The sequence below is a fragment of the Mixophyes fleayi genome, chromosome 10 (genome assembly GCF_038048845.1).
Source record: "Mixophyes fleayi isolate aMixFle1 chromosome 10, aMixFle1.hap1, whole genome shotgun sequence".
Taxonomy (NCBI): domain Eukaryota; kingdom Metazoa; phylum Chordata; class Amphibia; order Anura; family Limnodynastidae; genus Mixophyes; species Mixophyes fleayi.
Window position 1 is genome coordinate 1,019,795 of NC_134411.1, and position 14,410 is coordinate 1,034,204.

At 45.1% G+C, this 14,410-nt stretch overlaps 2 protein-coding genes across 4 annotated transcripts in view; both read left to right on the forward strand.

Annotated features, from left to right (window-relative positions):
• PIK3C2A (phosphatidylinositol-4-phosphate 3-kinase catalytic subunit type 2 alpha) overlaps positions 1-4,736 on the forward strand; it is a 32,122-nt gene extending 27,386 nt beyond the window's left edge. For all 3 annotated transcript variants that reach the window (XM_075187579.1, XM_075187578.1, XM_075187580.1), the window contains exons 25-34: positions 59-228; positions 510-666; positions 1,208-1,317; positions 1,450-1,654; positions 1,850-1,974; positions 2,218-2,335; positions 2,441-2,522; positions 2,623-2,732; positions 2,861-2,986; positions 3,155-4,736. In XM_075187579.1, coding sequence (XP_075043680.1) covers positions 59-228; positions 510-666; positions 1,208-1,317; positions 1,450-1,654; positions 1,850-1,974; positions 2,218-2,335; positions 2,441-2,522; positions 2,623-2,732; positions 2,861-2,986; positions 3,155-3,337 — 1,386 coding nt within the window. In that variant the 3' untranslated portion in view covers positions 3,338-4,736. The remainder of the gene's footprint in view (positions 1-58; positions 229-509; positions 667-1,207; positions 1,318-1,449; positions 1,655-1,849; positions 1,975-2,217; positions 2,336-2,440; positions 2,523-2,622; positions 2,733-2,860; positions 2,987-3,154) is intronic.
• A 2,554-nt stretch (positions 4,737-7,290) lies between these two features.
• On the forward strand, positions 7,291-11,210 carry RPS13 (ribosomal protein S13). The gene is made up of 6 exons (XM_075187581.1): positions 7,291-7,359; positions 8,136-8,184; positions 8,844-8,922; positions 9,365-9,534; positions 10,952-11,052; positions 11,134-11,210. Exons 1-6 carry the CDS (start codon positions 7,337-7,339, stop codon positions 11,165-11,167), a joined length of 456 nt encoding a protein of 151 aa, XP_075043682.1. The 5' UTR covers positions 7,291-7,336; the 3' UTR covers positions 11,168-11,210.
• Positions 11,211-14,410: the final 3,200 nt, after the last annotated feature.

Sequence of the window (14,410 nt, forward strand, 5' to 3'; positions counted from 1 at the left end):
AGACACTGAATGGTCTGGACCTCCAGCTGCTTCTTACAATACGTCTCTTTATATCCAGGCATCTGAAAACTTCATCTATTCCTGCGCCGGCTGCTGTGTGGCCACCTACGTGCTCGGGATCTGTGACCGCCACAATGATAACATCATGCTCCGCAGCTCAGGTCACATGTTTCATATCGACTTTGGGAAGTTCCTGGGTCACGCGCAGATGTTTGGCAGCTTTAAGAGGTAAATAATCTCTTGGGTCTGTATGTTAAGTTGTTATAGTATGTAAGTCAGACCTGGTGGGTACTCGCTTCCCAGTCTGAGATTTACTTATCGCCCTGACGTGAGCATTCCTCCATTACATCTAAATATGTAGCGTTTTCTCTCCCAGAGTTCTCTGTACATCCTCCAGTAACATTGATCAATATTTGTTGCAAATTTTAAAGACTTTTACTAAGATCATAGTAACCAAAACAGGACAGGTCTTCAGATAATTGTGCTGTTGCTGAAATTTATTTTTGCAGAGACCGCGCACCCTTCGTGCTGACCTCGGACATGGCGTATGTTATTAACGGAGGGGAGAAACCCACCAGTCGCTTCCAGCTGTTCGTAGACCTGTGCTGTCAGGCTTATAACTTGCTGAGAAAACACACAAACCTCTTCCTGAACCTGCTGTCACTGGTGAATATACTTATATCAGCTTCCCTATCTCATTATACATCATTATTATCATTATATGATGGCTGTGTCAGGGCGCCAGAGGGATCCCATATGTTATTTATAGGACCCTGATTGCTCTGTGACTTTCTATAATCCACATCGCTGATTCCTACACCCAGTAGAAGCATTGTTGCTGCTGTGTCCCATCATTGTATCGGAGCAGACACCCCGTATTGTACAGCAGTCACCCGATGTCATCTCGCCCTCTGCATGATAAGGGTTAATAGCCAATAGTCATTGATCGGTATCGGCACTTTATAAGCACGCTATTTAATCATTTATTTCGGTACCTAAGCAATAATTTATACCAGTCCCCTGATAGAATATATTGGCCCCCTTTCTGTCTCCAGATCATAATACAATACACTTCCTGCTCTAATTCCACATGTAACTAGTACAACCTAGTATTGTATTACATAGTATTGTATCTGGGGTTATAGTGCTCAGTGTCAGACTTGTAGGCCCCTAGTACTGTGCGGTTATCTGTGTTACTATCTTCTAGATGCTGTCCTCCGGGCTGCCAGAACTAACTGGCATTCAGGATCTGAAATATGTCCACGATGCTCTTCAGCCACAAGCCACGGATGCCGAAGCCACAATTTTCTTTACCAGGTGCGACAAAGAATATACAGACACAGTGTAACGTCTCCATAATGATTCCAGAGCCAACACCGAACGATCAGAGTCACATTTAATGTGTGTGTTTAAGAGATCTACTAAGGTTACTTTGTTGTTGCTTTTTAGGTTAATTGAGTCCAGTTTGGGGAGTGTTGCAACAAAGTTTAACTTCTTCATTCACAACCTCGCTCAGAGATTTTCTGGGCTCCCTTCAAACGACGAAGCAATTCTATCGTTTTCCCCTAAAACATATTCTATAAAGCAGGACGGGTGCATCAGAGAGGCCTCAATCTTTACCTACCACAAGAGATACAATCCCGATAAGTATTATGTAAGTTTGTGATATCATATGTGATATATATATGGAATATTCTGCATTTTATGTTTGGAAATGAAGGTAATCACTATGCCGGCTGTACAGGGGGTAGAACCGGTCCGGAGTGCTCTGTAACCACCATATTTCCTGTTCTCAGTGTGATGTGGTTCTGTGAATCTGGCTCATGTCTGACCTACTGTTTTATGGCAGATTTATGTAGTGAGAGTTATAAGGGAAATACAAGAAGATTCTGCATTTGTTTTTCGAACATTCGATGAGTTCCAGGAGCTACACAACAAGCTGAGCATCATCTTTCCGCTGTGGAAGCTGCCAGGGTGAGTGTCAGCTTAGCGGGTGAATTCTTCTCCCAGCGAGCAGAGTTTCAGTGATGAGACTGATGTGTGTTGTTCAGTAACGGATATGATCGGTGACCCGGTGCTGTCGGTTGATTGATCAGTTTATGTTACAGAAGAAGCCTCCATCTCTGCGCCCACCGGTCACGTCACTATACAATGCTTTATCTCTCGCATTCCATATTGCTGCTGTACGTTCACATCCCGCTTTGTTTTTCTTCCTAGTTTTCCAAATAAAGTGGTCCTGGGAAGAACTCACATTAAGGATGTGGCCGCTAAGAGGAAGGTGGAGCTAAACAGCTACATTCAGAGCTTGCTCAGCAGCTCCCCAGAAGTGTCAGAGGTAGGTGGGTGCGACCTGCCCCCCTCGTTCAGGCTGTTGTAAACACCGACGTGCCCCCCTCGTTCAGGCTGTTGTAAACTGACCTGTCCCTCGTTCACTCCACAGTGTGATCTGGTTTATACTTTCTTCCACCCGCTGCCTCGAGATGACAAGATAGAAGGATGTGATGCTGCTGTCCGGGATATTGGTATGTAGTGTAATCGGCTCTCTCAGAACTAATCCACTATACACTATGTAATTTACCTATACTGTCCAGTGTTAAACTTTTCCCTCTATTCCTGTGCCAGGAGAACCTCCCCTGAGTCCAACATCTGGTAAGATCGAAGGGGAAGTGAAACTGTCTATCTCATACCGGAACGGGACCCTGTTTATCATGGTGATGCATATAAAGGACCTGGTGAGTTACGTACGTTCTGAAGACTAGAAGCCCGTCCTTCCGTCGGGTTTGGCTCTTACATGGGGCTTATTTATCACTGTGTTCTGGCGACAATAGCAGCTTTTGTATAAACATGTTTGTTATTACAGGTCATTGAAGACAACGCAGACCCAAATCCCTATGTGAAAACCTACCTGCTCCCGGACCCTCACAAGACATCCAAACGCAAAACAAAAATTGCTCGAAAAACCTGCAATCCAACGTTTAATGAAATGGTAATTTATCTCTAACCAGCATCCTTGTTAGTTTGTCTCCCCAGGAAAATGTCTGTATAGTGAAATGAAGTTTATATATTTGCATCCTGCCCGCTTAGAATGTCGTCCTTGCCCTCTGGCGGTCCCTCCTTTCACCGTACGTCACACATCTTCTGTTTGCCTCCACAGCTGGTGTACAATGGATACAGTAGGGAGACTTTGCGGCAGAGAGACCTCCAGCTAAGTGTCCTCAGCGCAGAGTCTTTACGGGAGAACTTTTTCCTGGGAGGTCTAACACTTTCGCTTAAAGATTTCAACTTGAAACAGGAGACGGTTGGATGGTACAAACTGACAGAAGTTCCGTACTTCTGAGAAGCGCAGCATTTGCTGACTGCGTCGGACCAAGCCCATAAAGAATTTATTGTAGATGTTTTTGTGTATCTAAAGGACTGATCTATAGAGACGTTTAACACATTATTTTTGTGGCATTTAATAAGTAACGTTTCTGTTAGACTACAGAAAGCACTGCCTGGATCCTGCCTAATAATCTCACTAGTTACCAATAGAATAAGAGTGAGAGGACAGTAGGTCCCCGCTGCCCAAACATGACCACTATTCAGTAAGCTGTGGATTCTAGTATATCGTCAGTCCTGCCATAGTCCACTAACCCTGTAACTTGAACATTCCTGGACCACTTATTGATGTGTGAAATCTGAGCGCCACCCAGCGAGCACGAAGCGTCACATCTGCTACAACGCTGGTCCCGTTTAACGTCTGCTGTATATATTGTTTTAAGATCTAGCCTTATGATCTTCGCTCTCTATGTACATTAATATAAACCTGTTTTTAAATACACATTTATTAAACCGAATGGGCACATATTGTTGTTCAGGGTCTGTAGTATGAATTCATCAATCCCAGCTATAAGAGGGCAGAATAATCTGTATAGTAGCATTTGTTTCCTTATAGTCAGCTTGAATACAGCCGCTAGAATGTCATTATAAGGTGCCATAGGGCTGCTATGATATGAATCCTGCATCCTGGGGTTCTGTATGTAAACAGGAGGCCTGTAGTCTGTGATCTGTCTATTTGTAGAGATTGTCGAGCTACTGTCTGCTCTGTGTGTTATACAAAGGGAATTTGGAGGGTAAAGCGGTTATTTTATTCATCTAAAGAGCACAAAACGTAGAATAAAGTAGACGTAACCATTCAACCAAAGCTCGAGACTTTTCCAAAGGTTTGATTGTACTATAGACGCTTCTATTTTATTACAAATAACTTGTATTTAATGCATTTCATGAGTAGTTTTGATACTATTGAGATATACAGGAAAATGGATATATGTTACTATTTCTGGGCATAGCAATACAGCTGCACTGCAGTAAAGGTCCCAATAGAGTTATTGTAAAGAGAAATCTGTCTCATTCCGAGTAATAACTGCAATTAGGATGCTAAATCTTTGCTCCCTTTCTATTAAAGTAAAATTATTCCAGTACTCAGTGTAGTGTTAGAAAAATCAGCGTCACACAACTGTGCGATATTGTGTATAAAATGTACATTGTATTTATTGTGTGTCTGTTCAGGTTGTCTGACTAACTGTTTTAATAAATCTGTTTACTTACTGTGGCCCCACATAATCCGAATTAGGTCAGATACATTATATTAACTCTGCCGGAGATGAATTCCAGATTTTCCGATCAGTTTCATATACTGGCCAAAACATCATATTGCTCATTTTTGTTGAAATAAATTTTTGCTAGTTTTGCATTCATATCGGTGTCCCTTATTGTCTATATATGTGTCAGTGTGACCTAGTAATAGGAGTTTCTTGGTCTCTCATTCTTACACTAACAATGGAGAAGGAAAGGTTACTATTTATTGCTGAAAAACAGGACAAATCGGAGACTAAGTCTTTGCAGCATTTGTATAATGTTGCTCTGCAGATAATAACCGATCTAGTGTTTGGAAATTTAATGGCAATATTTTGTCTTCAAAGTAATATTATAGTGAGGAAGCTTCTGCAGAGAACATGTCTAATGGTTTTTTTATTTGGACTATAAATAATCAGACAATTCAATGTGACAGATATATAGCAGTGTGGATGTGACCTATAGGGATTGAGATGTCGCTGCACCTATACATCACATGTTCTGCGCTGGCAGCAGCGCCTGCCTGGTGCATGGGGAAGACTATATAACAAGAACAGATGTGGTACATGTATCTCCGCAACCTTCCAGCTCGGGGGAGATTAGAGAAGAAAATGTAAAAAAAAAATACTGTATCCTTTAAAATAAAGTATTCTATCATTTGGCAATGGTTTTAGAGGCAGAGGCAGTTTGGGGTAACAAGACGAAGGGGGGTTCAGAAGTGCCACTCAGCTGCTTGGACCCTCAGTATCACAGACTGTATCATGCCCCCCAGTGTTTGAGTTACAGCGGCCCCATCCCATGGTAGTGCTATATCTGCCCCCACCCCATGGTAGTGCTATGTTCCCCCCCCCCACGGTAGTGCTTTATCTGCCCCCCACCCCATGGTAGTGCTATATCTGCCCCCCATGGTAGTGCTATATCTGCCCTCCACCCCCCATGGTAGTGCTATATCTGCCCCCCACGGTAGTGCTATATCTGCCCCCCACCCCCCATGGTAGTGCTATATCTGCCCCCACTCCCCATAGTAGTGCTATATCTGCCCCCCACGGTAGTGCTATATCTGTCCCCCACCCCCATGGTAGTGCTATATCTGCCCCCCATGGTAATGCTATATCTGTCCCCCACCCCCCATGGTAGTGCTATATCTACCCCCCATGGTAGTGCTATATCTGCCCCCCACCCCCCATGGTAGTGCTATATCTGCCCCCCACCCCCCATGGTAGTGCTATATCTGCCCCCCACGGTAGTGCTATATCTGCCCCCCACCCCCCATGGTAGTGCTATATCTACCCCCCATGGTAGTGTTATATCTGCCCCCCACCCCCCATGGTAGTGCTATATCTACCCCCCATGGTAGTGTTATATCTGCCCCCCACCCCCCATGGTAGTGCTATATCTGCCCCCCATGGTAATGCTATATCTGTCCCCCACCCCCCATGGTAGTGCTATATCTGTCCCCCACCCCCCATGGTAGTGCTATATCTGCCCCCCACCCCCCATGGTAGTGCTATATCTGCCCCCCACCCCCCATGGTAGTGCTATATCTGCCCCCCACCCCCCATGGTAGTGCTATATCTGCCCCCCACCCCCCATGGTAGTGCTATATCTGCCCCCCACCCCCCTGGTAGTGCTATATCTGCTCCCCCTGGTAGTGCTATATCTGCCCCCCATGGTAGTGCTATATCTGCCCCCCATGGTAGTGCTATATCTGCCCCCCATGGTAGTGTTATATCTGCCCTCCACCCCCCATGGTAGTGCTATATCTGCCCCCACCCCCCATGGTAGTGCTATATCTGCCCCCCACCCCCCATGGTAGTGCTATATCTGCCCCCCACCCCCCATGGTAGTGCTATATCTGCCCTCCACCCCCCATGGTAGTGCTATATCTGCCCTCCACCCCCCATGGTAGTGCTATATCTGCCCTCCACCCCCCATGGTAGTGCTATATCTGCCCTCCACCCCCCATGGTAGTGCTATATCTGCCCTCCACCCCCCATGGTAATGCTATATCTGCCCCCACCCCCCATGGTAGTGCTATATCTGCCCTCCACCCCCCATGGTAGTGCTATATCTGCCCCCCCTGGTAGTGCTATATCTGCCCCCCACACCCCATGGTAATAATGATCACGTCTGTACTGAGTACTCTGCGGGCTACTGGGGTAATCTGCAGGCTGCAGGGAGCCCGTATATATGGAATTATCTCCAACTACATTATATCCAGTCCCAGCACCATCTACTAATACCCCGGACTGCTGGGAGGTGCTCACATTGAGGGGTAGATACCAGGAATAATAAGGGGGCCGCTGTGTTACATACTACCCCGGCTCAGACTCAGGTACATATCAGGGTACAGAGCTTTGTTGTATTATATATATATATATATATATATCTCTCTCTCTCTCTCTCTCTCTCTGTCTCTCTGTCTCTCTGTCTCTGTCTCTGTCTCTCTCTCTGTCTCTCTCTCTCTGTCTCTCTCTCTCTGTCTCTCTCTCTCTGTCTCTCTCTCTCTGTCTCTCTCTCTCTCTCTGTCTCTCTCTGTCTCTCTCTGTTGGGGGGCGGGGTCTCTATACGTCACGTGGGGCTGTCAGCGCAGGTGACTTCGGGTAATTCGGGCAATGGTGGAGGCGTGTCTGACCCCGCCCCCTATGTGACGCACTTCCTCCCCAGCTAGTAATCTGCCGCCCTCCCGCTTCCGGTCTCTCTTTTCCTCACAGCCGCCATCATGGGTCGCATGCACGCTCCGGGGTAAGCGGGGATCCCGGGGGCCAGGACCGGCCGGGGAGGGGGCAGCCGTCACCCGGGGGTGGGGGAGGTAGGACGGCGGGCACTGGGGGCTCCCTGACCGATCCCTCGTGTCTCTATGTCCGTGAATAGTCTGACGCGTCCTGTGGGGCCTCCCCGCACGAGGGGCCGGCTGCTCTATAACACACGTCCGGCCCAGGAGCCATCACCGAGCTCCGCAGCCCCCGGTACATTCAGCCCGGTCAGCGGTCTGGTTACATGTGAGGAGTCACCGCCGGGGCAGCCCCTTATCGGGTGTCTGCTCCTGACGTGACTTTAATGATAAATTGTTCCGTTAAGTCATCTGTCACCGCTAAAATGCGAAGCTTGTTAAATAAGCCTTTGAATACCTTATATGACTTGTATCTCATATACATAATGCCCCATGTAGATAGATATATATATATATATTAGTGCTGTAATGCTACAAGTCTGATATGTTACGTTTTGCAATAATATAACTAGAATATAACTGTAGGGAAGAGGAGGTGTGAGGAAAAACTACTTCACAGAAAGGGTATTGGATGACTGGACCATCAGGGGTGGCAGAAACTAATGCTTTTGGAAGAAACAGAACACCCCTCAGGAATTTTATATATATCACAATGTACTTCTATATTGTACCTCTACTTTCTGTGTGTGTGTGTGTGTGTATATATATATATATAATTTAGTATTGTAGCTGTGTGCTTGAACTCTGCAATGTCCTAACATCCTATTTCTGTAACTTGTGTCCACAGAAAGGGCCTGTCCCAGTCTGCTCTCCCATACAGGCGCAGTGTCCCAACAGTAAGTGCTCTTCTACCTTTACATATGTTCCTCTGGAGAAGTTATTACAGTGCAGTAATTACCCCGTGTGAGATTTTATACATCAGTCTCCTTGTAATAATCTCTTGTTCTATGTAACTAGATGCAGCTCTTCTGATAGACTCCGCTACAGACCTCATAGATGTGTTTCTATGTACAGAGTTCTATAGACTGACTGGCGCTGGCTGTATACGCAGTCCTGGGCCACGGTCTCTGTTCAGCTTGGCCACACTCATGGGTACCGAGCAACACGCTCGCTTCCTGCAGCCTGTTGGTGCAATCACACAGCTTCTGACATTAAATAATCCTATCTAGTACAATTAGATCATTAAGCATTGCAGCCGTTCTGTGGCGTTATAACTGGCATGTTGGTGATCTCCTTTCCATCCATATTTATTGCCATAAGCCTGCAGTCTGTACATGGCTGGCAGTGCCCTATATGTTGCTATAAATCTGCTCTCTAGTCGGACTAACTATGATTTGGCTGCTTTTATATGGACGGTTACCTGGGATATATATTGTGTGCATGCTTGTCCCAGGAAGTTACACAAACTGCATCTCAAATCCTTTATCGGAGATGCTCATTGTTGGATGTCCATAGTGGATTTTCTTTAATTGTGGGTTATAACTAATAATTTCAGTGGCTGAAACTGACGTCTGATGACGTGAAAGAGCAGATCTACAAGCTCGCCAAGAAGGGTCTCACCCCATCTCAAATTGGTGAGTGCACTGGAGGGTGATCTTACTGTCATTGTGTGGTTATCAGGCGAAGCTGTATGTGATGGAGGTGGCCAGGTGACAGCGGAGTTCAGCACACATAGGTCTGCTCTCCTCATTCCTTCTCCATGGGCTGGTGACAGATTTGCCATGGGACACATGTTTTGTGTGTGTATAGTTCTCAAACACAATCTTGTTAATGTTTTAAGGAAGGGGGGGGGGGGGGTGTTGTTGAGACAACGGCAGACTGTACAACTTGTATGAGATTCTGAGAGCCCCCATCCGTATCTGGGTAACTTAGTGGAAGCGTTTTACTAGTGAGGTGTGGGAGAGCTTTCACCTTGCTGACTGGGTACTCCCAGAGTTGGGCCTATTGATTAGGGGATAGGAGCAGGTCATCATCTTTCATCATATTCTAAACTATTTTGGCCTTTTACTTGCCAAGGTGTTATCCTGAGGGATTCACATGGCGTTGCCCAGGTTCGCTTTGTAACTGGCAACAAAATCCTGAGGATCCTGAAGTCCAAGGGACTGGCCCCAGACCTGCCCGAGGATCTCTATCACCTGATTAAGAAGGCCGTCGCTGTTCGCAAACATCTGGAGAGGAACAGGAAGGTGGGTCGCGCTCCGCGCTTGTATGCGATTCTGCTGTTTTCTAATCCGTCTCCTTGAATTAATCCAATTGTAAAGCGCTACGAAATTTGCTGGCGCTATATAAATAAATGTTGATGATGATTGAATTAACTGTTTTAATGTTTTTTCATCTCTTATTGCACATTCAGTCTAACTAGACGCGTATATTAGTCTATGGCACTAGACACTATTTTCACTATTAGAGCAGAATTTGTCAGCTACATGGACACGTTTCTTCTCTATATTAAACTATCAGTTAAGGCTAATTGCTTATTTGTTACACGTTGTGCAGAATTCTCCCTGCTGTATAGTTGTACTATCTGGCATTGAGTGATTGGAGTTTTATTTACAGCGTTTTGACATCAGACTTTTATTTATCTACCTGGTCCAAGTTGACCTATTTCTGTGACATAGACAATGTTCTCCCCTATGTGTGAATCCTCCAATCAGAATGTACATCCCTGTTACTGTGGACATTATCCAGCTAATCGTACAAGGCCTTTACCAGAATGATGATAGATAGAGAAGCACCGCTCTGCTAAGCAATGGTCTTTCTTTGGGACGTAGAACAGGCTGAATGCTGGACAGATTTTCTGAAGCATGTGTATTGGGACTGTAATACCAGGGCTTTCGTGGTCTTCTCATTCCACCTATCTCTTCCTGTTTAATTTGAATCGCCTTAATTACTGTGGATACTATGACCGCCCATCTAGGGATGACTCTGAGTGGGAATGCAGAGACCGTTCACATTGATATCTTTGGGCATTGTGATTGTGCATGAAAAAGATAGATGTAATTTCATACTCCAATTAGGCCCCTGTATGTTTACTCTCATTACAAAAGGTCTATCGCTTAATTTATTAATGCTCACAACAATGCTGGACATGGTTTTTGTATTTCATACAGCGGAGACCTCTAACTACATGCTGGATATTTGATTGCGTTTTGGAATTAGTCCCATCTGTTTCTGTGATTGCTGCATCTGTTAGTCTGGTATCTCTGTCCTGGTATTACCCAGTTTTCATAGTATTGCTGAGGTGTGTTGAGGGCTACAATCCTGATACTGGAATTAGTGCTTTGTTCTGTCCTCTTGCTCCAAACTCTTGTGGTTGATCTGAGATCTGCAGGGTTTTTGTTAGGAATCCTCAAGGATAACTCATTCAATGTGGTAACACATTACACCTCTAACTGTCCTTATCAGTGGTACCCACCTGTTTGATGGGCTGTTTTTATACTGATAGCAATAGTGGCCCCTCCTTAATGAGCTTCCCATTCATCAGATTGAACAAGGTGGGGGCCTCCTGATAAGGACCGTATAGACTTGTTGAATGGACACTGTATAATTTACATACAGTAAAATGTTTGGGACATGTGTAACTGTGTCGTCTCCGTGTCTCAGGATAAAGATGCCAAGTTCCGTCTGATTCTTATTGAAAGCAGAATCCACCGATTGGCTCGTTACTACAAGACCAGGAGAGTGCTCCCACCCAACTGGAAGTAGTAAGTGACCCCTTGCAGATAGCTGGGCGGGGGCTTGTGGGGTTGTCTCCTAGTTACTTACTGTGTGTTTCTCTCTTCCAGCGAATCCTCCACAGCTTCAGCCCTGGTCGCATAAACTGTCATTCTGGTACCGGAAATAAAGTTTCACTTTAACACTTTGTCTGCCCTGTCTGATTATTTTCTGCCTCCATGTGGTACTTTGTAGGATTATATCGCACCCCGCACACACGGCTGACTTCCTGTCAGTAATCCCATTGAAGGACTGCCAGAAGCCTCATAAGTACATATAAAAATAACATTCAATTTGCACAACTACAGAACAAATGTTATCCTTTATTTATAAGATGCCTCAAGACTTGTGCAGCGCTTTACAGGGTACAAACAGTTGACACTACAGGGTGAAGCAATTAATGAGAAACCAATAGCTCCAAGCATAGCCAATACAGTGAGGGTGGATCAGAGAAATAGGGATAGTACTGGGAGGGAATGGGGCCCTGCTTGTTGTAAGAGCTTACATCCTAAAGGGAAACAGACTGCAGACCCTACAAGGGGATCATGTGGAAGAGATTCAGGGATGGGGAAGGTTAGGTGGATGGCTGGTAGACTTTGAGGAACAGATGAGTTAAGTGCCCCGGTTTAAGGGGGACAGTTGGATTAAGCGGTGGAGGAGGGGGCAGCACAGGAGAAGTTTTGGATTCCGATGTGTGTTTGTTATTGGCCGGTTGCAGGGAGCGGGAGGGAGTATGGTTGGAGATATAAGGGGCAGTGGTGAGGGTCTTGTAGGTAAGGATTCTATAGGTGTAGGGGGAATATAATTAGTGTTGCATGTAGAGTCCTGTTGATGTGCGGAGGAGCAGACGCACCTACAAGCTAATGGTAGCTATGGGTAAGGAGTTGTATTTTCCACTTTCAATTGTAACCTTTGTTAAAGGAGGTGCCGTTCTCTAATGCTGAAACTGCAAAAGAGCTGGTTCAATCAGGTGTAAAGTGTTTCTGCGCCCAAAAATACAGCAGTTGTAGTACAGAAAACATCACTCGTCTAGTGAGGCTTATTGTAAGCATCCTCCAGGCTGCTAGCGGACCTCGTGCCTGAGTGAATTAGTCCCCTTTAGGAGTCTCTTGGTGCCTGTATACCAGAGTAACCACCGGCACTGAGATCCTTCCAGATTCCTGTTCCTTCCGCTGGGAAACAATATTGGAACAGAAAATAAAATGGGGTTCCTCAGTGCCATTAAAGGACTTTTACAAATTGCCACAGAAGTAAAAAAAAAATCTCTTTTCCAGATATAACCAGTAACACAACAGGAGAATTCATAATGCATCTGTCGCCCTGTTGTGGATCTCTTGGTGAGTGACTTATAACAGCCACAATGCCCTGTGTCTGTGATGGGAGAATGATAAATACCACGGCCTCTGGGTGGTGATAGTTATTGTTGGGGGATCAGTCTCAGATCTAGTAGTCTCTTAAAGTCTCTGTAATAAAGACCTGCAGTATTACACATTCAATTCTAAAATGAATAAACTAGTTGCATACAAGGAAAACAACTGTAAATATGTTCCTTTTATTTCGATAGTACAGAACGCAATCTGGGAAACTAAATAAGGTGTCTCCCAAATGTTACACTTACTGTTCCATCAAGATAAAGACTTGCTTACAGGTACTAATCACACAGAGATAAATCCTGTTGTATAACGCTGGTAACCTCACATGGGAGAGGCCATTGGGTACTGCTTACAGATTATGGATGCTTGGTTACTACCGTAGGAGGCTGAGAAGTGTAGTCACTTGGAACCTGTTCCTGGTTATAGCATTATTAGTACTTTACAACATAATCATTTATTTATATAGTACCAACATATTCCGTAGCGCTTTACAATTAGGGATAAACACAGTAAACTAATAAACAAACGGTAAAACAGACAGAGGTGAGAGGACCCTGCTCGTAAGCTTACAGTCTATGGGACAATGGGAGTTTGACACTGGGCTACATTTTGCATTTCGGCCCAGCCAGGCTGCAAAGGTAAAAGTGACTCATAAGCTAAATGATCCTGTCACACAACTATGTTGGTCAGGGGGTAGTTGTCTTGTGTGAAATTGTGTAAAAGGTGGTAACTTTCTGGTGCAAAATGTATAATTGAAACTCACTCCAAGGGGCATATTCAATTAGCTTTCCGGTTTGCTGGATTGCGCCGGAACGGCCCGCAAAGTCAATCCACGGTACCGCAATAGTGTGGATTTTTGTTCGCACCTCATAGGGTTGCGTACGAAAATCCGCGTTATTGCGGTACCGTATTACCGGCAATACTGCGCAGGTTTCGCGGTAACACGCGTTACCGCGAACCAGAAAGCTAATTGAATATGCCCCTAATAGTGTTAGAAAGGTCCGTTGCTTGATCATACAATCTTCATCTGTTCATTGCTTTAGGATAAATAAAGAGTTAGCGAGAAGCCAGAAGAGCTGGTCAGTCTTTGACCCTCCAGCTGGGTAGGTGGAACATTCCCTCCAATCTAGTTGGACCAGTTTGTCTCTATCAGAATGGTTCTAGATCACCATACTTAATATGTCTAGTTCACTCTTCATGTCTGCACAGCAGATAAAAGAGGCTCCAACGAAGATAATGTTAGATGACATCTGTTAGAGGTGTAGCTAGCAGTGGGCTCCGTTTGGATGCTGACAGATGGTATTAGGAGTGGTGGACAGATGAAAGCAGTTTACATTCTGTGTTACAGGCCTGTGTTGATGAACTGTACTGAAAGCTGAGATCTGCAGGTAGACTTGCTATCACTATTATACAGACACCTTCCTATAACAACATATATCCATCCCTTAATACATTAGAGAAATACAAAGTCCTGACGTGTACATCATTGGATCCTAGCACATTGTTTTATGTGGACCATGGGTTCCTCCAGACATCGATCCTCGTCCGGATGTCGGACTAGGAGATGACTCATTTATTAAGCAAATGCGTTCCAACAATTAGGTCTTTGATAGTCACGTGTTATATGCAGGTACCCACACTGGATACTATGTTCAGGTGAGCTTCTACACAATTCCACTCGTGAGGACGGATCTCCATATTGGCGTTTTATCGCTGAGTTGTGGTGAAGTATAACACTACCTGTTCTCCACTTGTGGGAAACTATAGTAGGATGAGTTTTGTGGAAGGGCCGGTTTGTGAGATTCTAACCAATCGGGCTGACTGTCTGCAGGAGAGACCCAGTGTCAGCTGGTGCTTACTGTGGACCTCCTATGTCCGAAGTGCTAATATTAATGGTGACAGCGAGTATCTAATGGCAAGTACTGTATCTCACTCCATATCCTCTATTATTGCATGATAAGGAAGAAAAAAAAGT

Coding starts and splice junctions, on each gene's coding strand:
- RPS13 (XM_075187581.1), top strand. CDS start 7,337: ATGGGTCGCATGCACGCTCCGGG. Junction 8,185..8,843: donor ACAGGCGCAGTGTCCCAACA/GTAAGTGCTCTT, acceptor TAATAATTTCAG/TGGCTGAAACTGACGTCTGA. Junction 8,923..9,364: donor TCTCACCCCATCTCAAATTG/GTGAGTGCACTG, acceptor TTACTTGCCAAG/GTGTTATCCTGAGGGATTCA.